The 26123-nt window shown below is 39.6% G+C and overlaps 1 protein-coding gene and 1 long non-coding RNA gene across 4 annotated transcripts in view; one reads left to right on the forward strand and one right to left on the reverse strand.

Annotated features, from left to right (window-relative positions):
* Positions 1-26123, forward strand: part of LOC116932909 (transcription factor AP-2-beta) — a 70919-nt gene that overhangs the window by 22149 nt on the left and 22647 nt on the right. Inside the window, exon 1 of one of the 3 annotated variants that reach the window (XM_045168449.1) lies at positions 22406-23578. The exons of 1 other annotated variant lie outside the window; for it this stretch is intronic. In XM_045168449.1, the coding sequence (XP_045024384.1) occupies positions 23183-23578 (396 nt within the window). In that variant the 5' untranslated portion in view covers positions 22406-23182. Of the gene's footprint in view, positions 1-22405; positions 23579-26123 lie in introns of those variants that run through there. One more of the 3 variants, XM_045168450.1, reaches the window with a different exon arrangement.
* Positions 19322-22041, reverse strand: LOC123469450. Its single transcript, XR_006642714.1, has 2 exons — positions 21738-22041; positions 19322-19705 (listed from the first exon to the last, which is right to left on the reverse strand). It is a non-coding gene; the product is annotated as an uncharacterized LOC123469450 (long non-coding RNA).

A 26123-nucleotide genomic window follows, 5' to 3' on the forward strand; every position in this document is an offset into this window, starting at 1 on the left:
GTTTGTCAATACGACATTTGCATTCTGTTTGTAATGGAAAATTGACGAAAAAATAAGGGGGGGGGGGCATGTTCTTTTGCGTCCCCCCTTTTTTTGTTGTATAATGTTGACACAAGAGATTCAAACTGCTCGTAGGTCAATAGCAATTTCGAAATCTTAATATAGACACAGCAACAGCAGGAGCTTTTCCGGATGCCCCCCCTCCCTTTTCTTTTGCCCGCTTATTCCATATGGAAGAGGGGAGAGAGAAGATGGAACGATAAGAGTCTTATCTCCCCTCTAAACTTCAAAACAATATCATCATCATTATCATCAGGTTGAAATATCAAGTTCATCCATCAAAAGACTCGGTCCTTGTTTTTATTATCAAGTTTTGTTTTTTTGTTTTTTTAGTGGCTCAACTACAAGTGAATGAACTTTTATTCCGTTCAACCGGTTAGCTAATCATCTTGATTGCATTTTTTGTTTAAATCTTTTGTCTCATGCCGTCCCACCAATTAAATTTTTTTGGGTGTGTCGGGTTATATAATAAAACAAATCTGTGAGGAAGGAGAATAATTGTAACAGGAGAAAAGGGGGAGGAATCGGAACCACTCGGTCATGACGGGCGAAGACGGGCAAAAAAAAAATCGAGCCAAAAAGACGACATTCGTTTTATTCTATTAATTTCAGTTGAACCTGGAGAAGATGGAACGAACCATTTTTTCTCCATTCGTTGTTGGCTGGCTATGATTATTATTATAAAGGTTAGCTGTCTACGTTGTCTGTCCATCTGAGCCAGTTTGCTGGGGAATAACATTTCGTGTTTGGCAGGAACTGCCCAATAACTAATCTACGAGACCAGTTATCTATCTCTCTCTCTGTTCTGGGCGCGTGCAACACAACAAAAACTTTGAACGAAAAATCAAATAATAATTTTAAACAAAAAAGTTTTCCCTTTCGTATAGGAAAAAAAAAAAGAAATTACTCTTTTAGGTTTCACTCACAGTAGACGTATCTCGATATATATTGTTACACTGCCTACATAACAAAACAAAAAAGGGAGGCAGGAGCTTTTAGTCGTGTCCTGTTGTTGTTGCAAGTTTTCATATTTTTGAGAAGTTCTTTAAAAAAAATTAAAAAAAAAAAAGAAGCAAGAGAGAAGATATATAGGAATATATAATTACAGTTGGTCAGAGCAATTAGCCAAGTTTAGGGACAAGATAATGACTTTAGCCGCGTGATGGAGTTTTTCCTCTCATTTTGTTTCTACGCTTTTTCTCTCCCCCCTCCAATATTCTTCCCTCACAACGAAAAAGAAACCCTTAGACCTCGTCATACGTTTATGAATTAGCTTCTCGCCTGCTAACCGTTTTGGGTGGGGGGGTTCTGCTCATTTTATTAAAAAATATTTTTCGATGCAATTCGAATCCAATTGAGCCCGGTAAAAATTCTGTTGAATCTTTGTGTGTGTGTGTGTGTCTGCGTGTCGATAGACTGTGGGGTTGTCTAAATGGTTTTTTCTTTTTCTTCATATAGTTTTGATTGTTAATTGGCTTTTTATGTCCGGCAATCATGAACGAATTGGGCTGCCCCTGCGCTCCTTTCTTCACTCCCTTTTGGTTTTTAATCGGCCACTTAAAAGCGAATAATTGCTACTTCTACTACTGCCATTACCGAATAACAATTAAGAACGTCTCGAGTGGCCAAAAAAACACGTCCAGTGTCCCTCTGAAAATGGCCATAACGATTTCGCAATTCATTGAAAGAATTGATCACACACACACACAATGCGGATTTGTAGCGGGAAAAGACGGACGTGCGGATAGCAAAGGTTTTATCGATCATGTTTTCCTCCTTCTCTTTGCATTGTTTTGTTGTTGCAATATTTACATGCCATTCTCGTTTCTGTGTGTGTGTGTGTGTGTAAAAAAATAAGTTTGGAACGATGATGCGGGCAAATACGTGAACGAGGGCGAATAAGAAAAGGCAAGTCGGGAGGGGAAGGAGACCACAGGACAATAGGATCCCATTGAAATTGGAGGAGGGAAATGGGGTCCTAGTTTCGTCAGCTCCTCGTTATCAAACATTTTCTTTTCTTCCAAAGTCGAACAAGAGCTGGAATCTCATCTCGATTTAAGAAAAAAAAGAAAAGGATAAATTTTGTACATTTTTTTGAATTAAAAACAACATACATAAATACATGGACAGTATTTCAAAAGTCTCTTGACATTGGATAGAAACTGAAACAACAAAAATAAGGAATGGACCGTCTTTTCTCTGCGGGAGTTTGACTTAATCAACTCTATTTATACTCAATCAAATTTTATCTGCACGAGAAATCAGTACTCTCTAGTAGTAGCTGGCTTTCTTTTAAAAGAAAACAACACACACGTTTATACTTTAGATGAACCAAAACACACACCGACATAACGCGCTCATGTTTTGATAACATTTTTTTCTTTCTATACGACAATGGGAAGGCCTACTTAAAAGAAATAAATATGGCGAGAAAGTGCGTGTACATCGCAGCTTTTGAATAGTGTCGGCCTGTTCTGGAACACCTTGTCGCAAGAAAGTGATGAAACAAAAAATGTTGAAATTGACGGCGCCGAAACGTTTATTGTTTATTAAGTTTAGATATGCGAAAGGCGCGAAAGAATCCCAACGTTTTTTTCTTAGGCAGTTTTCCATCTGTTTTGAAACAAAAAAAAAAATTATTTATTTTATTATTATTATATTTTTCTTTGTGGCTACTTCATTAAAAGAGCTTCCGATCAAGCTCATTTCATGGACTCTATAAGGAAGTTGAGGAGCTCCTACTTTGCATCTCACAGAAGAACTTTTTTTTTTTTTTTTCTCTTTTCCCTCCTTTTACCATCAGCAACAACAACGAAAATAAAAAGAGGGGGGGGTTTCTTTACAAAAAGTTATTAGCTTTATAAGATTTAAAAAAATGGAATGAAACGAAGAGGGGAGGAGGTTATTATCTAAAGTTGAAAAGAGTATATAGAAGAGAATGTGTAACCAGTTGCTGTTGCCGCACGGCAGGAGGTTCTTTTTTTTTCTTCTTCTTCTTCTTCTTTCCTTTTATCTTACACACCTGTGTACTGTTGCCGAGTTTTTTTTTTTTTTTATTTATTAAAAAAAAAAAAAAAAATTAATAAAAATCACGTCGTCTTTCCCCCCCTCGTGTTGTGGGCTATTTTCTTCTTTGTGTGTTGTCTTCTTCCCAATTTTTTTATAGTACGATTATTTGACCGTGTTGCTTCTATTTTCCTCGTTCCGAGTCTCGCGCGACATCCTGTGTCCGCACCCCGACCGTGTGAAATGAAAGAGGAGGGGGGAGATGCAACGAACGATGGCGAACGAAACTTTTTTCGATCATTTTCAAGCCACTGTAAAGTGCTTTTTTTATTTTATTTGATTATTATTTTTTTCAATTTAGTTTTTTAAAATCTCATTTTGAATTCCGCGCGTTGTTTGATTTCGTCCGGAAGAGCGGCCGATCGACGGTGATCGGCTCGACCACCAATACGCGCAAGATTAAATACATTTTACTTGTCTGCGTCTGTGTGTTTGTGAGAATAATCGTTGCGTGTTGTACGACTGTCAGTCAAGTCTCTTCGTGAAGGAGAAGTCATTTCTCCTTCTTCTTCCGTGTGTGTGTGTGTTGTGTGTTTCGATTTTTGTTGTTGTTGTTTATAAGGAGCCGCCATCTTTTCTTCTGATTGGTTGCACGCTACGAAAGAGCGGCAGCAGCCAGCGCAACAGCGGGAGCATTTATAATAGCATCTACTATACGCATCCATCCACCATTATAGCAGCCCCTGTAAAAAAAAGGGACTCACAAAAAAATAATATTTTATATTTATATATATATATTTTTTTTTCAGGAGGGGGGGGGGATTTGGTTTTTTGCTTTTCTTTTTCTCTGGCTGTCTGTCTGAAGGCACGTTATTATCATTTCTTGTCTTTTTACGATAAGACATCATCTGTCATCGACTTGGTCAGTTTAATCATAAATTTATGCAGATGAGGAGGTAGGAAGAGAGAGAGAAAAAAAGTTCTCGTTTCTTTCTCTCTCTTTTGGTCGGCATCGCATGCAAACGTGTGTATACACAACGTCTTTTCTGTTTGGAAAAAGCCAAGCGTGTAAAATGAAATGAAACGGAGGGGGCAAGAAATCAACTCTCAGCGGGAAGTCATTTGCCTATTTGATACACACACACACACGCGCGCGCGTACACACACACACACGACAGTGACAAACAAAAACCCCCGCCATGGCGCAATCCGATGATAGCGGCAAAACGTTTGTGCGGAATACATAAAAATAATAAAAGATAGACTTTGCGTTGTGTATATATTTTTGTGAGTGGGGCGATTCGTTTATTTACGCAACGGAAATGTGGTGTGGCTTGGCAGTTGCTTAAGAAATTTGACTCACGAAACAAACTTTGTGCGTCTGTATGTGTGATGATGTGTGTTTTACTACTCACGACGAGAGAACGCACGCTACGCACAGCAGTCGATCAGTGTAAAAAATAATAAAGGAAAGAAACAAATGGGGGGAAATGGAGTTTATATACCACTGTGTGTTATAGTGTGTGGTGACAGGTGAATATAATTTTTGTACGGACAGTGAGACGGGTCACGTCACTAGGATCCGTGATGACGTGCTAGTAGTTTTCTGTTGCCTCTTTTCAAAATTTTTTTTCTCTCGTCATTTGAAACGCGGACTGTAGCCAATCAATTACGTCATTTTTTTATTTATTTTTTTTTCTGTTCTACTTTGGGTTGTTGGTATGTGACACGAGATGGTGTTTACTGTTGATGAATTTCCTGACCTTGTCCGTCATTTCTTTTTTTTTTTTCTTTTTAATTGGTCCGGTTTGAATGTTTAGATAAAAATCCAATTTTAAAAGTGACCTTGCCATGAAATTGCCTTATCCTATTCGGCAATAGTTTACGCAACCAGAAAAGTTAAAAAAAAAATGTAATTCTCAATTATGATTTAAGAATAAAAAAATGGGGGGTGGGATGTGAGCTGTTTCCCACAGCAGAAAGTGAGCTGATTTTTTATTTATTATTTGGTTTGGTTCTTGAGTTGAAAAAAAAAGAAAGTGTGCTGATTACTCTGTTTCAAGCCCTTAATTGAATGACCGCGAAGCGAATCCGATTCCAACGTTCCCATATTTCATCACAAAGGGCGGCTCTTCTGCCCGTTTTCTTATTTTTTTTTTTATGGCTCCCATTCTTACCTCCCGCCTTGCCTTCGTCGTGTGTATTCGAGTTGCATCGAAAAAATCGCAACGCCCCTCTAAATTGGCCCACACCGGAAGAGGTCACTTGGACAGATGCAATAACTTAGTACTTTGAGAGAGAACAGAAAGACGGGAGGGGGGTGGAAGCCAAAATTTAAAAAATTACCTGTGCGGATGTGACCGACACTTCACGTACGGCCGATTGTTCTGAAGTTCGTTTAGCAGCGTCGTGTGGGCTATTTTCAAAAGAGAATTCCATTTTTCAAGGGTTGTTTTGTTGGCTTTGTTATATGACGTCATTTGGCCAGCCAACGTTCGTTCAATGGGTGTTTTGACCTGTTCACGTGATATTTTACCGACCGTCTTTTTTTTTCTCTGTGTCTTGCACTGAATTATTGCAATAAAAAAAAATAAAGGCAATGAGAGGGGCAGAGTAAATGCCCGCCTTTTCGTGATTCATCGGCTCTTTTATTTTCAGCCATTCTGATGAATCGATTGCTTTTAAATGAATTACACAAACCCCCAAAATAATACTGACCGATTTTTACTATTTAAAACAAATTGAATTTTCAATGTCACATTTTTCTTTTTCTTTTTTTTTTTTTTCAATATCAAAATATGACGCCGAGTTAAGCAGCTAATTGAGCGTGCAAGTTTCCATATGTTTCCATTCAATTATTTCTTTCTCGCCCGCCCACATCGGCCTGGTTTTCCATATTTTCCGCTGTGTTGATTCGCCTTTTATTATTTTGTATCATTTCACGGCAGTCGGTGCCTTATACGTCCAATGCACAAGGAAAGAAATCAAAAGAATTTTCTTGCGAGAAATACCAACAAATCGTGAGCGACCGGAGAGCCGCAATCGACCGCAAACAAACAAAAAAAAAACGAAACGCATCAACGTGTGTGTGTGTGTGTGAGCGGTACTGGAATTCATCGTTTCTTTCACTATACACGGCTCGAGGAAAAGTGTGTGTGGTGCAAGTGTAATCATGGATGAACGCGGATGTGTTACCGAAAAGTTCGTGACGCAAATTTTTGTCGACTGTGGGCTCCTCTTTTTTTTTAAGGATTCGATTTGAACGCGTCAAACACGAATGAACTTTTCTCTTTCCGTTTTTTTTTATGTATTCAAATCCAATAGAGATCTTGTCGCCATCGTTCGGTTTGAGAGAAAAATAAAAATGTTAAATGCCTGAAAGCGTTTTTTGTTTTTCATCTTCACGTTTTAGTCGCACAAAAATCAAAGTTTTTCGAAGAAGATTTTGTTTTTTATTTATTTTTTGTTTTGCAGGGACACACACAAAAAAAAGTTGTGTTTGAATAGCTAGAAGCAGATGCAAAAAAAGTTTTTTTGTTACAATCAAACATTTTTTTGTGTGTTCCTGCGTTCGGGATTTCTACTCCCCTTTTTTTTTAAATAAAAGAGAGCGCCGACACCCATACACCCACAAGAAAAAAAAAAAAACACGGGGAATCTCGAATCTGAATCAAGGCATTCCATCTATATCCAAGAATAACAGATGATGCATCCGAATATGCAAATAAAAAAAAAAAAAATCTACCTACCACAATTCGTGTATTTTTTTTTGTGTTGTGTGTGTGTTTCTATTCACGAAATGATTAATTTAAGAAGAAGAAGAAGAAGAAGAAAAAATGTATCTGAAGAAAGAGTTCGTTCATCCCATTTTAACCGGGCGTGAAACATAAACGTGATCTACATCCACTTGTATTTATTTATTTTTTATTTTTTGGCTGCTGTTGTTGTTGTTTTGGCGTCATCTTTCGTTCGGTCGCCTGGTCCGTCGTTTCTGTTTTCTGAAGAACAATAACCTGTCCGTGCCAAAGGAGAGAGAATGATGAAGAACTATAGTCGGATGAAATAAATCAACCACCTGTTGTTGTGTAGTTGTTTGTCCGATCATCGAAGAAAACGATTTCTTTAAAATAAAAAAGAATTGCGAGAAAGCTCGTCCGTTGCTTAGCGGTAACCTCCCAACGCACGCACGCGTTCCGCGCGCATCCTCATCATCAAACCGGTGTTAAATATATAATGGTTAATTTCTTTCTGGTGTGTGGCGTTGGATGGTTGGTAACATTCCACCAAACGCGCGCCGTCATCGCGTGAAATGTTTCATCAACATTGAAAATTGTCTTGTCGTTCCCGTTTTGCCCGCTTCGTGTCGTAAGGCCGTTTGTCTCGTTGCTCATCCAAAGTTAATAGATACGATTTTTACACATTGTGTGTATAAAGTATAAGCCTACTTATTTTTTTGCTGCTGTCGTATAATTTATCTGGACGTATTGCCTGGTCCAGGCCAGCTGTTTTTGTCTTTTTCAAAGCTCAGAATGATATGCATTTAGATGGGCAAATCGGAAAGGAAAAAGAGATGGCAGACATTGGATTTTTCTTGCGGACATTGTTGTTTTTGTAATAGTTAGAAATGTCTAACATAAATATGAATATCGGGGGGATTGGATGATGAAAAGTCCATTGCCTTTTTTTTTTCGTGTCCGTTTTGCGGATGAAGATCTTCGCTGCTTGACTGGCCGATAATTTATTTGAATTAGTTTCTAAATTGTATTTTGTTTGGGCCCGTTCTCTCAGCGGACCGCGCTGCAATTTGTCTTGAATTTTATTATTATTATTATTATTTTTCTTTTTTGTTTATTTATTTTCGTGTGCGAGTGTTGTAATCCAAAAAAAGTGTCCAGCTGTTTTTTAGTCGGTACTCCTACTGGCCTTTATTTTTTTGTATGTTTGTATGCTGGCATTTCCGTTGTGAATGATGGTGATGAAGTCGATTCTACGGCGCTGCGGCAGTCGCAACTAAGAATTTTTTAAAAAAATTGTGTGACGTACAGCGGCGGCTCTTGCGTGCCGTGTAGCTCACGTCGTTTCTCGGGAGCTGTTGTAAAAAAAAAAAAAAATGTTATAAAAACCCCAAAACTTGGGCCTCACGCTATTAGCATACGAATAGCTCCGTTTCACAGCGAAACTCCAAACAAGCAGCAAAACACAAAAATGGACTCTTTTCCGATCGGCCCCCGTTGGCCATTTTTTTTTTTCTTTCTCGCTTACGTAACGTTTTTCGAATGGATCTGTCTCTTGTGTATTTATCAGCTGCATTTGTTTAAAAAGTGTGTTGTACATTACAAATTTGGAAGTGGTCGATTGCAACAGGCCATCATTTTTGTGGCCCGTCTTGCACTCGACTCTCCTTTACACACACACAAGAAATAATAATAATAATAATTTTTTAAAAAGAAACGGCCAATGTGTACGTTTGCCACCATACATCACGACAATGAGGCAGGATATGTTTAGCTTACAAATCATCGGGGAAGAGAAAAGAGAATTCGGAGAGAGGTCAACACCTCCATTAAGATGCGCTAGGCAATCAACGCCTTTTGCCAATGTTTTAATTTTATTCTTTTATACGACTGCGTATGTTTTATGGTTGAAATGCTTACGCAATGCGCGTTCATCATGTGGCCAACAATAAATCAAGCGGAATCTGTTATTCCATTACATACGCACGCTCCATAAAAGGTCATAAAATTTTAAGTCATTTGCCGCGCTGAAATAGAGTCATCAACGATGCGCCGCTTTTCATTTCGATGTGATCGTGAATATTTCCGAAAATAAATTAATCGGGGCAAATTCACGGCCAACTTGTTCATTGTACATAAGAGTTGATTGATTTCAAGTTTTGTCAGTTATTGAATTGTTATATGCTTTATTAGGCGAGACGATCGCTTATCATCACAAGGGATCGATGAAGCTGTGCTCCCCCCCATCTCCTTAATTAGCGGGGAGTGCACGAAACATGCGCATATATCAGCAGGGGAGGGCGGCCAAAAGAGCGCCGTTCAAACGCCAGTCCCAAAGAGAATCGAACAGACTCTGCTAGACGATGGCCCGCTCTTTTTTTTTCTGTGTGTGTGTGTGTGTCGGAGACGGAACGATTTTTTATTAGTATTCACGCTGCTGGAAATGCGGATCGTAAAAAAAAAAAAAAAAAAATCATAAATAAAAATCGGGACGAAAAAGAAGTCAGACGCGAGTTCCCGGTGCGGTTTGATGTCGTAAAAAATCAAATTCTTCTTCTCTCCTTGTTCGTGCTTCCCCTCCCCCCTCCACCAAACGGGTGGGAAATGATAACATTCAAAGAGCCAAAAGACGTCGCGCTCGTGTTTGTTATGTGCACGTTAAAGGAAAAAAAATCGGATCGAGCCCACGAATAAAAAATAAAATAAAATAAAAGCTTTTTTTTTCATTCTCAAGACCACAGAAATAGAATTCCCCTCCTTTCCTGACGAATAAATAATAAGATGTGTGAGAAGAATGGGGAAAGGGGGGCAATAATTGAGTGTATAAGAAAATAGCAGGTAGATGAAGATTGGGGGGACGTGGTGGGCAGCACACGAACGCCCTTAGAAAGTATGCGCCTCCAAATAAATGGGGGCTTATTTATTTTTATTTTTTCTGTTTCTCTTCAACAAGCTCGTCCCCTTTGCGCGTACGTGAATTTCGTAGCCGGTCGCTACATTCCGATCGGTTTTTTATTTTTGGTTTTTAAACTTCACAAATGTTTGTCTTCTACCATTTCTTTTTTTTCTTTCGAGAGGGTTAAACGAAATACTCCAACAACTGAATTTGTTTTTATGACGATGAGGCCTATAATAGGGAGATAAAATTTGATTATTTTTTATTTGAAAAACAAAATGCAAGTAAACAAAAAACAAAAAATTGAATCGATTGATATCGGCCATCGTACGTCTGTGATTATAGTTAGCCGAAAAATCTCAATAGGGGGGCGAATAAGAAACGCTGTGGACGAAATCTGACTACAACGATCGGCAGTTTGACGGCGCAGCGTGAGTTTATTTACTCTCCCGAAAACTGCTGTTGAATCAACATATAAAAGAGTCGATTATTTTTCAATAGGTTAGTCGACGCGTGAGAGGTTGTTTGTTTCAATTGATGAAAAAAAAAGAGCGCGTGTGTAACACACAAGACGCCATCCATCAAAAACTGGACAAAATAGGAAGAAGAGTCGAACAGCCATTGCTTCGCCATTTGCCAGAATGTTCCGCAGAGGTTTATGCAACACACAAGATATTCTTTTGTTGGCGAGTCTAAACGCATCGTCTCAAAAAGAAAAGGAAATTTTAAACAACAACACACAAAAAAATGGGATAATAAAGTAGAAGAAAAACAAGCTGTGTGTGTGACTTCATCGTTGTGTGTCTGATGGAATCGATATTTTACAAACACGTATTATAAATCCTGACAGGTAGCCCAGGACGCCGCTGCATTGGTGGTGGGTTGGAACAAACAAATCGTACTGTCGATTTTATTTTTTTTCTTTGCCCGCTCCGCATAACTGATTGCTCATTTCCTTCCCCATCGACCTCGACGACCAACACGGGAGTGATAGATGGCGTTGGTTGGCACGGAGACCCCCGTCGAGTCGGGTGCGAGCAGCTCGCGCGAGAGCATTTTTTAATCGTGAAAAACAAAAACAAAAATGTCGGATGACTTATGGATAATCTGCATTTTTCTTTTTGTTTTCCACCTTCACACGGTGAAAAAGAATTACGATTGGCGCAGGTTGGGCATTGCTACGTAAGGATGGCTGATGAATAATTCGACGTGTTCCCAATAGTTCAATTTTTGGAACGTGGCGATTCGAACGTTCAAACGCCCGTTTTCCCGGCATTATGGACGACTTGCTTATGCGCGATTATACACGTAGATACCCCCGGTCCTACTACTATACACACCTGCTGGTCTGTGTGTGTGTCTACGAGTGTGCTATTGGCCATTTTATGTTTGGCTTTCTTGGCTTCTCTTCCGTGTTTTGTACGAAAAAGGCAAAGGGATCAAAAAAAGATAGACGCCACGGATGGAGAATTTTAGAGACTTTTCTTTTTCCGACAATAGAAGAAAGGGATTATACGGCAGCTAGGGCCGGTTGCATGTTTGCGAGCTGTCCAGGGGATCGTCCTTTTGACAACACAATGAAGTTTGAAGAAGGGGGGAGTTATGGTCCTGATATTGTACCTGCCATGAATGGAGCCAGTCAAAGAAAAGCTCAAAGAGCCACAAAGAGGCTCATCAAATTTTCGTTTTTATCGAACAACAACAACACAAAGATTTCAATCTACATATAAATGTCGAGCTAACTCTGCCCCTACGACGTCCAAAGTGGATTTTCTTTTCTCTTTCGAATGTCTCTATTTTCTTGCCACCCCCACCAGCGTCTTCCTAACACGACATAAGCGATATCGAATCGTGATTGTCATCTAACCCAAACACGATGAAGAAGTCAACAATTTCTTTTTTCTTTTCTTTTTTTTCCCATTTTTATTTCATAGACAATAAATATAAAAAAAGAAAAATGGCGACCGACTGCTTATGGCTAGCTGCTGCGCACGCCTTTTCTATTTTAAAATGAATAATAATACATAATCAATGAATTTTTTTCAAATGAAAATATTGCGGGGAAAGCGCTGGCATTTTGAGGGGGTTAATCCAAAGTTGACTTTCAGGGGAGAAATGAAATGCCGACCGCCCTGGGTTGTCTCTCGTCTGTTCTATGCAAAGTACAGGCGCACCTGCTGACGTCATGTCACACTCCCACCTCACCGACCCCCAACAACAAATGTGATTGACAACTTCCAAGTCTTTTTGCTGGCCACGAATTAACCGAAAATTCCTTAAATTTTCTTCCAGAAATTTAAAAAGAATGTAAACATGAGAAGAAAGAAACGCAACAAGTTGAAGGATTGTTTTGGTCAGTTTCGCACCGTCCAGATGTATTTCCACACACTCGGTCAGCTCATTGTTGATGTGTCCTGCTGTCCATGTTCTAAAAAATAGCTCATTTTTCTTTTCCACCCCATCGCTTATGCGTTTGGACGAAGAGGTGTGCGTACACGTTCACGAGTCACGCTACTTTTCAATATGACGAAAGTAACTGAGAGACCCCAATTAGAGCTCGTTTATATTTCATGTATATTTCTCTTTCATTTCTCGAGTGGTGTTGTGTTTCTTTTTTGACGTGAAAAGTAGCGCAGTAGTATCACCTATAATTCCCTGCCTTTTTTTGTTTTTTTTTTTCTTGTTGTTTCCACACACTTTGGAGTCACCTGTGTCGTCCGCTATTATTAACAAGAAAACGCACACAATCATTTGGTTTGGTGGTTTTCTTTTCAGAAATTTTTTGTTTTTGTTTTCAACGTGTTTGGTCCCTTCTTTTGTTCTAGACGAACGAGGAAAAAGAAAAAAAGAAGCGCGTGTGCTCCGGCTGGCGTCGGCAATTAATCTCCCGTTGAAGAATTGGTCGAAGAAAACCTAAAAAAAAAAAAAAAAAATCCCAGTCTCTGTAGAGGCCATACGGCGGGAGATGGGCGCCGATGCCCGCCACCACCGCTGCTGGATTCCAAGACGGGGCCATACGCATAGAATGAATAAATCATAAGATAGTATACACATACATTTATTTAGTTCTATTTTCTATACGTACTATACAGAGTTCCCATGATCCCACCATCTTATTGTGGGGGAGAGAGAGATGCTTAACAAATATTGAATCTTTTTTTTTTTTTTTTTTTTTTGGATCCATTACTTGTACGATCTGTTGTGCATACACAAACGGCCAGCTAATTTTGTTATACGGCGGCTCCGGTTCTCTCTCTTCTTTTTTTTAAAGAGGCCCATCATCGGTGTTGCTCATGATGCTATAGATTATCTACATTTCGTGTTGGGAACACACTTAATATTCTTGCGTATCGTTTGGCGTCGTATTTCATTCTGTGGATGAGAACATTATTTTTTTTAAAAAGAGATTCGAACAATTTCTTTTTTGTTCATTTTTCGTCTATGTGTTTTAAACTGTTCCCTCGTTCCTTTTGTTTTTTGGATTTCTGGCAGGCGACATGATTAATGGTCATTGAAACCCATGGTGATGACCCACTTCCGCAATTTCGTTCTTTCCCCCCTCCCGAAAAATGTAAAACAACAAAAAATTCATTGAAGGTACTGGACTTTTTTTTGTTTTTGTTTTTTTCTTTTTACCCGATGAGTATTTGATATATGTTCTCTACACACACAGAAACGTTATGTGAGATCGTAAATTTGACTATACTATCTTCATTTGGTCTTTGAAATGAACCGTTTCGTATCGCCCGGTCAGCCCAAGAAAATGGCCCCTCCCATTTCCGAAAATTGCAATTTTCCCAGTTGACAAAAAAGACAAAAGGTATAGATATACCCAGTGACCCCAATTGTTTTGAACTATCGTTTTGATTAGAAAAAAAAAATGGCGATCTCCCGCGTGAAAGGTGAACGCACCTTGCCCGGATTTTCTCCCCCCGATCGAGGTTGACCGCATAGGTAAATACCGCAAACGTTGTGCCCCGCCTGTGAGGGGTGTGTGTTGGTGTTCGCTCTGATGCGAGTAAAAGTTTCACACAGAAAATAAAACGCGGACGGCGGGGAAAGAAAAGCAATTGGTTGCAGACAACCTCGACCAATTTTCGAATTGAGAACGAATCGAGAGACCAATGTGATAATAATCATAACCCAATCTAGAACCGTGTGCGTGTGTGTGAATTGTGTGCGGTTCTTTTTCCAATGTAAGATTGTAGGTAAACAAGTATGTGATTTCAAAAAAAGCGACGGCAATACACCACTAGATGATCCAATTGCGGACAGACAACTGAGAGAAATTTGAAAAAAAAAAAAACTTAATTTGAAAATAAAAATTTTTTTATTTAAATGACCCAACTGATACGAAACTAGAATAGCAAAAGAAAAAAAAAATCATCTGACCGCTGATGATTTTTTTTTATTTTTGAAGTTTTTTTTTTCTATTTGCATTGTATAAATCAATAACTGAACACAAAAAAAGGGATTGTGTGGATAGCATCGCTATTAATAATTTTCATATTTTTGGCTCTCTCTTTCGCTTTCAAACTTGAATTCTATTTTGGAAGGGGAGTTTAATGAACACAGCGCCATATATGTAATAAAGAAAAAAAAATAGAAGGGAGAATTGGTCGGCATGATGGATGGCTGTTTGGTTTGTTAATCGATCCTTATCGGTTTGTTGGCCAATGCTCCCGACTCGATACAACGGTCGCTTTGCACGCAAAGAGGCGCGAAATAAAATATTAAAAAGTCTAGCCCATCTAAAGTAGTTTTCAAATATATAAAAAAATTATATTTTTTTGCTTTTTGCTATTGTTGTACCTTGTTACAAAAACATTTGACTTAAAAAATCGCTCAAGGGCGTCCAGCTTTTGTTTCAATTTTTTTTTTTGCCTCTCTTCAAAAGATGGAAAAGTCTTTTTAATCGGGTCCAGGAATTTTAAAATATTAATAACAGTACTATCGTAACAGAAAACCTCTTTTTGTCTTCGTACTCGTCTCGATTGCTGGTCGCTAACGGAGCGCCACTCTTCTATATATATTCACATCAATTACGTTCGAACAAGATGACATGGTGTGCTACCACCTGCAACTATCGGCTCTTAGCGTTCAACTCTTCAGCGCCCATTCAAAATAAAAAGGACGAAACATTTTTCTTTTTAAAACTTTTCCCTTTGTTCTGGATTCGTTCTCATGTTTCATTTTTTTTCGACGTGCAACATTCAGGAGCTCACGTTATGTAACTAATCATTCTCAGAAGTAAAGTTAATCATCTCGGCGATGGGAAGAATGCAGACGACGAATGAAACAAAAATGTATAGCAGCATCGTCCGGGAAAAAAAAAAAAAAGATGCGCGTTTGATTACACTTTGTCCGCGTGGTTACTGCGGCAAACCGCAGCAGTAGTAGCTTCAGCCTCCCGCACGAATGAGAAAATGATATAAATCAGCATCACGTAGTCAGAGTTGCATAGCTGCCCGCGTAGCTAATTTCCCGTTGAAAAAAAAAAAGAAGAAACAACTCAACATCAACGAGATGAAATTGAAGAGGAGGGAAAACAACAACAACAAAAAATGGAGCGTGAAGCTCAATAGGAAAAAGGAAAAAATGAAACTTTAAAACATGCGGGAAAAACAAGTTGGAGCAAAACCTTTCACCTGTTTTTCATATTTTAAAAGAAAGAAAAAAATTAAAAACAAAAGAAAATTTCCAAAAACGCGCGGGATGGACTTTACACGCAAGGGATGCAAAGACGGCGGGCGGCGCGTGAACTCTATAATAACTTTTAGGGAAAAGAAAAAGGAGAGCACCGACCGAAGTGGCCAGTCGAGCGCCTACGTTATAACAAAAAGGAGAAGCTCCTCTTGCGCATCACGTGACCATCTCTATCTTTCGACTTTACTCTCGACTCTTATAACATCCCTCGAGTTCTCTCAAATCGTGTAATTATACGCACACTCGCATCGTACGTACGTATGATAATGATGATGATGATCATCATCATTGGAAGAAAGATGGAACCGTTACGTGTTTCGTTTGAGATCACGCCACGGTCCCGATCCGATTAGCCCTGGCTACTCTCTTGTGGGCTCTTTTTTTCCTTATTAAAAATAATCGCATTTCTTCTTTCTCTGTTGGCCGTGTGCGCGCAATGCTGAACTTATTGATTCGACATTTTTTTCTCGAGTTTTTGCAGAACCTTAGCGCCAATTTCGCGGTATGGCGACCCCGTTGTAACAAATTTCACGTACAGTTATTTGCAAGAGAGTTGAAAGAGAGCCGATTTATCACGCATCTGCTGCCCGCTTTCTATAACGCCGTGTTAACTCTTGCATCTCTGCTTGCTTGATTAATGGCCAAATTATTCCAAGAAATAAGAGTATGTGACCCCCATTGAATTTCAGATTGTTCTTGCAAAGAGATTTGTTGTTCCTTCCACAGTTTTCAATGAATGCAGTTTGCCTTTTTCTTGGCATTCTTTTAAACGTCTTAAAATACTTGACATCTTCATTGGTCGGGACCCCCATTTGACAGCCCTACACGTACCCTTCTAAAGAAAAAAGAAGAAAAAAAAAAGAGTTGGCAAACAAACAAAAGGTCGAAGAAGAGGCTGCTCAAGTCACGCCTACACGCTTGTTTTTTTTTTTTGGGTCTGGCCGCCGTCAGGTGCGCTTCGGGAGCGAGAAGGGGCGTCGGATTTTTTCCCCCCTGTTTGATCGGGTCTCGGGATAAGTTTTAAAGACAGAGCCGCCACCACATCAATAAATCCATTTCTGTACAACAATCTAACAGCGTATATCAATCAAAATGGAGAGGATGATGTTGTTTTAAGCGTCTTTTTGTTTCCTTTCGAAATAAAAACACGAGAAACGAAGAGATAGAGGCAAGCAAACCAGTCCACAAGCCTTTACTCGTTCAGACAGTCTCCAAACTACCTGGCGGCCATTAAACGTAAAGCAAAACTGTCGACAAAAAGCCTACAAAAACAAACAAACAGAAAACCAAAAAAAAAAAAATAAAACGAGATAAAAAAAAAGGGGGCTAACGAGTTTGAAAACTCGTGTAACTCATCAAAACGACATACAATTTCTAGACATTAGGGAGCTGTATTCTTTCTTTTTATAACCAAAACAACAAAGAACGAATTGCTATGGTTCATGTTGGTTAAAACTAGTGTCTCTACGTGCGTATTCACTACACACAAAAAGTATAGTTCGGTGTAGCATATTGAAAAATGTAACGCAAAAACCAAGAGAGCCACCTGTACGTAGTCGGCAGCCAAGTTTTTTGGGCTTGGGAACTGCAATCAGACAATCTTGTGCTGTATGTCAGGTGGTTTTCATTTTTAAAGGTAGAAAACATTTTCTAGCGCAAGAAAAGATGGGAAAAGATGACGGCAGATGTTGTGAAAGATGAGCTCTTGAACGCGCGGTGAAACCCGTGATGAATATGCTAATCATTTTTGTCTCGGGAGTAGCTTCTAGCTCTTTTTTTTTTTTATAGGGCGGCGCAAAGAATTGATGCAACGCTCTTTAACCGAATTTGAATCGATATGATACGTTTTCTATGCACTATTCGTTTTTTTTATATATACACAGTTACGCGCTAAAATTCGGTTTGCAACATCTGAATTGTTCTGTTTGCGAATGAGGCACACGGATTTCATTGAAAGATTTTAGTGTTTAAATTTGCCTGGCTGGAAGGTTTTAATTAGATTCTTACTTCCGGTGAGAGATAGGGGATCAGTCGAAAGATGTAGTGTTCGCTAGGTGGCGTTGCTCGTGTCCGTCAGGTAATGTTTGTGTGTTTGGCGTTTGAAAAGTAATGAATATCAGAGAAATCCCACAAAACGACAGAAAAACGCACACATCTCTATCCGTCATTTTCAAATCATTTATTCATTTTCATTCGGTCGTTTTTCTTTCTTTTTTTTTGACTGTCCTTTCATTCTTTTGGCATCCAACTTGTTTGACGTTGAATGCATCGTCGTATAATGCGTACGTAATGCGCTTATCAACACTCGGCATCTTGTGTTTTGGCTATCACACACAAAACACGAGACACGACTCGAGCGACTTGAAAATTCATGTGACGTCACTATCTATTTGTTTCCATTGTTGCGTTCAAATTATATATTTTTTCTTTTGTATTAACGAATGACGAACTTATAGAACACAAGTTTTTCTTTTTTTCTTTTCTTGAGTGGTTATTAGAATTCTCGGAATCTTGTTTCTCTCTTGCTACAGCCGCGCGCGCATACGCGAGGCCCGTTCTTTTTGTTTTTGAAACCCGCGCTTCTAACCTAGATTTCTTTTTTCTTAAACGCATGTATATTTATGTGATACATATATTCTTTTTCATTCTTTTCTCCCCAAATTTTAAAAATAAAATGTATCGGAATATCCTTTGATTTCACCTTTGCTTGGAAACACCGAGAAAAAGAAAGAACTTTCCAATTTTTCGAATAGCGCGCTTGCGCTGATTACATTACATTTAATTACAATATGCCAGGCTACGATAAAAGAAAAAAAAAAGGTGCAAAGAAATACGACCAATTAATTTGGATGCCTTACCTCTCAAACTACATATCGACGGCGGCTGTGAAAAAAGACGACCTGACCCGACGCTCGTAATAAATAATTTTGGAATTCAAATGGCGAACAAAAAAAAACAAAAACAAAAATGAGCATCAAATAAAAATTTGTGTTCGCCTGTTGATTCCCTGACGGGCACGCGGGTCGATCAAATTCGACGGTTGCCATAAATTTAGATATCCGTTTGGAACCCCCCATGTAATCGAAATCCATGCGCTGACTCTTTTTTCCTGATGCAATTAAAAGAGAAAAGTCATCAACTCATCCCACCTTTTCTTTCCAATTAGAGAAAAACACCTTGAAAATAAATCGGGGGAGGAAAAAGCCTAAAACACTTACACAAATTCGATTGGGAAATTTATTAACTCCGCCGTTATAAAGTTAATGAAGATGACCGTTCAGTAAATTTTGGCGATTTATCCAAATGTTTTCCCGTAGTTAAAAATGAAATGAAAAACAAAAAAAAATGTTTGTCGTCTGAATTATTTCGATTAACCGAGAGGTCAATAATATTTCGTGTGCAAGGCCTCACTTATGCGAATGAGAAGGAAACACAAATATTTGTGGGGTTCATAAAAAAAAAACGCTGACATTTTCATGGCGATGTAGCTGATAAAAATTGATTTCTAACGAGCCGAACACACTTTGGGGAAAGACGAGCCTCGGCAGAGTTGTGTCTATTGCAAGTCGTCAGCAGTAGAATCATCGTCGTGTATGTATTGCGGCTCTGTGTGTGTGTGTGTTCCATGCCCATATTGATTCACGGTGCACGAGCAAATATTAAGCAACTCCTAAAATTCTTTTAATGAAAAAAGAAGGAAAAGTCGGGAAAGGATGTGAATAACAAACGGCACATCAACAGACGCTTTGGGATCATGTAAATAAGTTGTGACGTCACGCAAGTCACCGGGACACGGCACTCGGTTTCGCTTCGCACCGCTGGATACATATGGAATAAATGATCATGAAGTCTTACACCTGTTTTTGTTTTTTCTTCTTCTTCGTCTTCCTCCACCCACAGTCCCGACAGGTGATTCGTGTTCAAGATCGTTCTCTCTCTCTCTCTCTTTATTCGTTTGAACTACAAAAAGAAAAAATAAGAAGAAAAAAACAAAAATATTTGCATTGATCAGAGCGGGGGGTCCAACTGGACATTTTTGCATTGGAATTTTTTCATCTTCGCGTTAAAACTGTTGGTCAGAAAAAAAAAAGAATATGCTAAAGAGGAAACGAAAAAAATAAATAAATAAAAGGGGCGACAAAGTTATAAGAGATTTTGGAAGAGCAGGCCGGCCATCTGTTGCAGCATTGCAGGGGGGAAATAAAGATGATGGAATATGGTGATATCATTTCATCGGGGCGCTTGGTATACGAATGTGTCAAAGGTGCTGTTTCTTTAAAAGGCAATTTCACATTTCGGTAACCTAAAAAAAACAACAAAAAAAACAGATGGGAAACTGATAATTTTTTTGGCCATTTTCTTTTTTCTTGTGTGAAAAAGAACTTAACCCTCAGCGCATTAAAAAGAATTCAAGCGTAGCAGCGGTGCAAGTCGTTTCAATGTTTTTTTGAAGAGCAAGTTGAGCATTGATCATTCGATTCGGTTATTAATCGTTTCACTACTTTCTGTCCGTTTCTCTTTTTATTTTTGAATATTAATTTTTGGGGGCTTTTTATGAACTCTTTCACCTGTGGGCTATTATAAAGCAGATTCACCTTCTTTTAATCTCTCTGTTAAAAACCGTCGTCAAGAAGGGAGAAAGAAAAAAACATTTTCTAATTTTCCTGCTTTTCCCGGATTCACTCTAGACAAATTCGTTTCATATAATCCCAACATTTAATTCAAAGATTTATTCAAGGAAAAACTATTTTTCTTACAAAATACAGTTTCCTCGTCGCCGATGAAATGACGGGTACTTGCCTCTTTTGTATCACACAAGTTAACAGTGTAACATCAAGTGGTACACGACTCTGACGTCAATGTAGCAAAGAAATTCAATGGAACAAACTCTTTTCGTGGCAAGTCGAGCGCGTTTTTTGGATGCTGCATTGATCATTCAATTTCTCTGCGCCCTTTCTTTTTATTATTAGTTGTGTGAGTCTCCACACAACACGAAACCACAGCTGGTCTCCGATGAATGGCTTGTTTCATTTCGTTCACATGAAATTCACGTTAGAACGTGTGTGCAGAATTATCCGGTTGAGTTTCCCCCCCTCTTGATCACGACCGAGAAAAAGAAGTTAAACCACTTGTTGTTGGTTCCACAACAATGTATATAATAGCATATATGTAATAGTACTGCTATCAGGTCGATATATACACATAAAACTTGGGCGTCGTCCACCTTTCTCCCGCCGTCGTTGTATGTCGTCCCGGCCTCTCCTCGTCCGAAATGTTTAAATTTTTTTCCGTCCTTCTTTTATGATGTACACAGAGGCAGCGCTGGCTATCGGACTGTCATTCGAGAAGACACAACGTTGTAATACAATCCCTTCTCTTCGTAGCCGCGACCTTCTAAATAACATGAGACACACAACACACACCAAGTGTATATTGCGTATATATTTTTTTATAAATTATAAATTCTTTTTTGCTTCAGTCTGGATTGCCTTTTTTTTTTAACACGAACGTTTTTCTTTCGCCTTAAAAGTTTATGGGACTTTTAACGGTCAATCTTTTTAGATGCAGTCCCCCATTTGTCCCGATCAATCGGCGACAGATTGCGTCTGCAGCTGGACAACCATCTTTTAAAAAGAGAGAGAAAAAAAAAGGAAAACATGGAAAATTCCACACAATCTTCGTCAACCAACCCTTTTTCGGTCCTGTGTCTCTTTTCTGTTACGAGTAGAGAAATTTAAAAATTTTTCTTTTTGGCCAGTTTGGCATTGTCATTCTCCCGAAGCTCTCATGTTTCTACAATGTCACGATCGAAAATTGGTAAAAAGAAAAATAATAAATAAAAGAAAAATTCCATTCACTCAAAGAGTCTCATCATCTACGCAGATATATATTGTATCTTCGATGAAAATTCAGATAATTTCAGTTGAGATGTGAACGATTTGTGACGAGCCGCTCACGTGAACAAGTGTGGGAAATGCCGTTTGGATTTTTATCGCTAGAGCTCCCCAAAACGAATCAATCTGCTAATGAGATTTCTGGGCACCGTTCAACTCGATTCCTCCCACCATTTTTCTTCCATTTCCATTTTTTACACAACTCTATAATTTCGTCTTTGCACGTAAAAAAAAATCGAATAATGGAAACAGGGCGTGTAATTTCAAAGCACTCACTTTTTTCTTTTTCTTTTAAACATTTGCCAGTTTTTATTATTTCAAATTGGAACGAGAAAAAACTGTAAAGAGATGATGTGCAATCACGACATTCCAAAATGATTTCATAGGAAAAGAGAATTGAATGGGGAAAAAAAAGAGAGGAAAGGATAGAATAATAATTACCTGTCTCGGGATATCTCTCCCTTTCTCCAACAGAGGTCATAAAATCAACCCCCTCCCATTTCGAGAGAAAAGTGTGCTAAATAGCAACGTCCACTAAATAGCATTTCTCCCAGCCCGATCGGCCATCTTTGTTTTCTTTGGCGAAAACAACGAGACAGGAAAAAGAATACAAGAAGAACATGCATGTTCTTTTTGGCTCGGTGCTGCAAATAACTAGTGGAGGGGAAAACCTGCTGTTGCAGCAGACGCTGAAGAAGAGGAATAAAATGAGAAATGTTCCAACACAAGAGAAGAAAAAAGAAAACGAATCACAAGAGAGAGAGAGAGAGAGAGAAAGAAAGAAAGAAAGAAAAAGAGAAGGGCGAGGAAAGGTCGCTGGCGTTCTCTCTCCACTTCTCTATTTTCATCATCCACTTGGGTTCACACCACCATTCCCATGTATCTACCACCATTTTTTATTTGTCTTTTTTTTTCTTCAATGGAAAGCCCCACTCACACACACACAGACTGGTGGCGCGCACTGTTGCATTCCTCAGTTGCGGTTTGAAACTCGAGGCCGAACCGCTTGGTAAGACCCCCTTGCGGCCAGATCCGCACAACTCGAACCCAGCACAGCCATCGTCTTGCGAGCGCGTTCGCAGCCACAGTCAAGTTCGTCGAGGCTTTCCCTCCGGCAACGGCCGCACCACGTTGTCGTTCTCTATCTCCCCCCTCTCTCTCTCTTTCTCTCTGTGTGTCTCTCGATGACTTTTTAGCATACACACACACGCTTTTGATATTTTTCACCCACTCCTCCGTGTGTTTGTGCAAATAGATTTGTGTAGTGTGCGCGGAAACGATTAAATTAAGAGCGAATCCAACACAGTTTTGGACAACGACTGCCACCATCACGTCTCGTATGTGTGCAGTGTGGCACTGTATGTGTGTGTGTGGAGCCGACCCTGACAGAAAAAGAAAAAATACACACACACACACACACACACACATATCAACAGTTTGGTGGAGGGTTTGAATAAGGAGAAACCCATGGTGTGTGGAAAAAATTGCTGGTAAAGATGGATTCACAACTCGTTTGAAAACACTTGATTGACGGAATAGATTCAACGTTAGTGTAACATTTAGTGAACTTGTACACCAAGACTTTCGACGAGGATTTTTTTCAGTCTTTTGGCGCGCTGTGTATTAGTCGGCGCCATCTTGGTGCTGCCCTAACCCACCTGCCTTCTCCTCCTCGATACATTTACAATTTTTTTCCCATAATTTTCAGTTTTCCTTAACAATACGACGTTGTGTCTGGCTCACGTACTGCAAGTTGAAATCTGGCTTGAATTTTGTGTGTGTTGTTCATCCACCTGTTGATTGCATCACAGACCTCCCCAACAAAAAGTGTTTAGTGTGTGTATGTGTGTGTGTGAAGCAGAAGAAAGACACAAGTGGTGAAAAGAATGGCCGACATGAGTCCGATGGCTGAAGATCTGGACACGAACCACAACGACAACAATCACAGTCCAGCTGGATCGGCTGGTTCTGTTGGCTCTGGCGGCTCAACCGGTGCGGGTATTCCAATGCTCGTTGTCCACAAACGTGAAATGGTACAGATCATGGAAGACCACCATCACAACCAACAACAAGATCAACAGAACAATCATCACCACGGCCATTCGATGGAGGCTGACGATGATGGCCAACAACAGATCGATGACCAAGACACGGATGGAGACGCTCTGTCACCGCAGAAACGGCCGTTGAATAACAACAACAACGATGTCGCCACAGTCTTTCTCATTGACACGTCGGAAGTGGGACCCGATGATGCCGATCAAGCTGTCGAAGTGGACGAGGTCTGTCAACTAATTTTTTATATTTCTCTCATTTTGAAACGAGGAAGGAATTTCGGGTTGTGACGAACCGCGTGTGTCGAAGCCGCGTGTACTGCCACAAGCTATTTTGATGTTGGTAAAAACAGGGCGAAGGAAAGAATATCACACACACACAGCGGTGTGTTAGAGGGGGGATACCTTGTTGGCTTGCGGCGGCTGGTCCCGACCGCTGCATCGGTGATGCCAATAGGCCCGTTTTTTTTTTTTTTTCTTTTTCTCCAAGCGTTTTGGGTAATTCTTTTTTTTTTCCCCTTTGGGCGGGGGTTGCTCTTTTGTTTGCAAGGGATTCCGTGTTGGATGCCCTTGTCTTTGTCGCTTTTTGTTTCGTTTGACTTGAAGGAAAAAAGCCAGTCCACCTTGTGTTTTCTCAAGCAACAGGTTGGTGTGGTGTGGGCTCCCTGGCAATTTCAACGCCGTCAAGGGCAGCTAACCTTAGACACTACAACGTAATAACTGATTTATTTTATTTTTTTTAATATTTAAAGACCCCGCCCACATTTTATTGGTGGGAGAAGAGAAAAATGGGTTTCTGCCCACATGTCCTCCGATGTAAGGTCATTTCTGAGGAACTTTTCCCAATACGTTTTCTCGTCTGAACTTGGAAGAGAAAAGGGAAGAAAATGATGGCAGTTGATTTTTCTTCCTCCCCCCAAAAAAAAAAGTGTCCGTCGCGCGTGCATGTGCGTGTGGACAAAAGCCCTTGGTTTCTATATGAGGGAAGAAAAAAGAAAGAGGGGGCTGGGGAGGGAGGGAGTTGTTTGGGATACCTGGGCCACCGTCAAGGTTATACGCATCTCTTGTATCTCCACTTTCAATCACCCTCCTCTGCTTCTTCCTACCTTTCTTTCCACGTCGTCCAGGTAAGAATACAAGGAGAATGAAAGAAAAATATAGGGGAGTTCTTAAAAAGAGAAAGAAAACAAAAAAAAAAAAGTCTGGAGAACATTTTGAAATGGATGGAGGAGGTTGAAGTCGTCCTTCTTTTTTCTCTTCTTTTGTGTCTTGTTTCGGTTTTCTTTTCCCCCTCTTCCATCCGGCCTCGATTCCACCTGTCTGGATTCCGTAATCTACTGTACTACCCCACGTTAGTTTTTTTTTCTTTTTCTTTACCTTTTCTCGGAAAAAAAAAAAAAACGAAGACAAAAGTTGGCGTCATCTGTGGTGTGACGATCGATAACGTTCGATCCGCGCGCGCGCTCGCAAAACAGGAAAATTTAATTCTTATTTAATTTATTTTTCTTCTTTCCAATCTTTTATTTTTATTTTTTTTCGCTTTTTGTTGTTGTTGTGTGACTTAACTGTTGATTGCACGTGATTGCCCCATCTCGTTTTATGGTTTTATTTATATATTCCTTTCTCGAGCGTCCATTCGCTCTTTTTGCCGGGTTGTTACCATCCGTCCGCCTTATCTCTTTTCAGTCTTTATTTTTTGAATATTTTTAAAGGTATAACTGAAGAAGGAAAAAGAGTCACTCTCAATTTACCCTCGCTTTAAGACTTGAGTAGGCGCAATAGTATTTAAGAGATGCTTGATCAATTCAATTTGATTTGGCCGTCTGGATGCCGTCCTGCGCGCTTTGATAGGACTACTAGTAGTACCATACCGACTCTAACCGAAAGACTCACGGTCTCACGATGATGTCATTGTCAATGTTCGGTTAGGTTTCACGAGTCGGTGTGAATGGTCTCTTTTGATTGCTTTTCTTTCTTTCTTTTTTTCTTTCCGAGTTGACTATTCTTCGTCTTGTGTGCGCATGATTGCGAGCGTTGCACCGAGTGACGTCAGGTGGAAAAAAAAAGAAAGAAAAGAGCGCGCGCAATATAAAATATATCGTCCTTTGAGATCTTAATGCATCTTCGTAGAGAGAGACTATTCCCGCCCTATCTCGAGCACCATCTCTTTCATGTGACGAAGAAAGAAAAGAGCTTGGCAGCGTTCCAGGAAATCGCTGCTGTTGCTGCTGTGATTATCCTACCTCTCTTTTTTTTTTTTTTTTCCTTCTTTTTTCTTTTTTTCTTTTTAATATTGTGATTACATTCACTCTTGTGCTTGTGTGTGTGATTGCACCTCCGCCTTCCAATGTATAGTGCTATGGCCATTTGCTGTGTATGTGCTCGAGATGATGAAGGATCACCGGACTGGCCCTGTCTTGACAAGGCTACGTCCACGTATACACACACAGAGTACACACCGCACACACTCTTTACCTACAGAGAGAAAGAGAGAGAGAGAGAGAGAGAGAGAGAGAGAGCCGTTGATTATATGTTAGCCGCCGCGCTGCTGCTGCACCTGCATTTCGGGGTATATACAACACACACACACACACACAAAAAGGGAAGAAAAAGAAAAAAGACTACTTACCTTGGCGGCATTCCGGTTCTTTTCTTTCTTTTTTTATCTTTTTGAAAAATAAGAAAAAATGTACTTTTTTTCTTGTTGGGAAAAAGGGGGAATAAATGTCGAGGAAAAGAAAGGGCACACAGCACAATAGGAACTGGAAAGTGC

This window comes from Daphnia magna, linkage group LG1 (genome assembly GCF_020631705.1).
Source record: "Daphnia magna isolate NIES linkage group LG1, ASM2063170v1.1, whole genome shotgun sequence".
In the NCBI taxonomy this organism is placed as follows: Eukaryota; Metazoa; Arthropoda; class Branchiopoda; order Diplostraca; family Daphniidae; genus Daphnia; species Daphnia magna.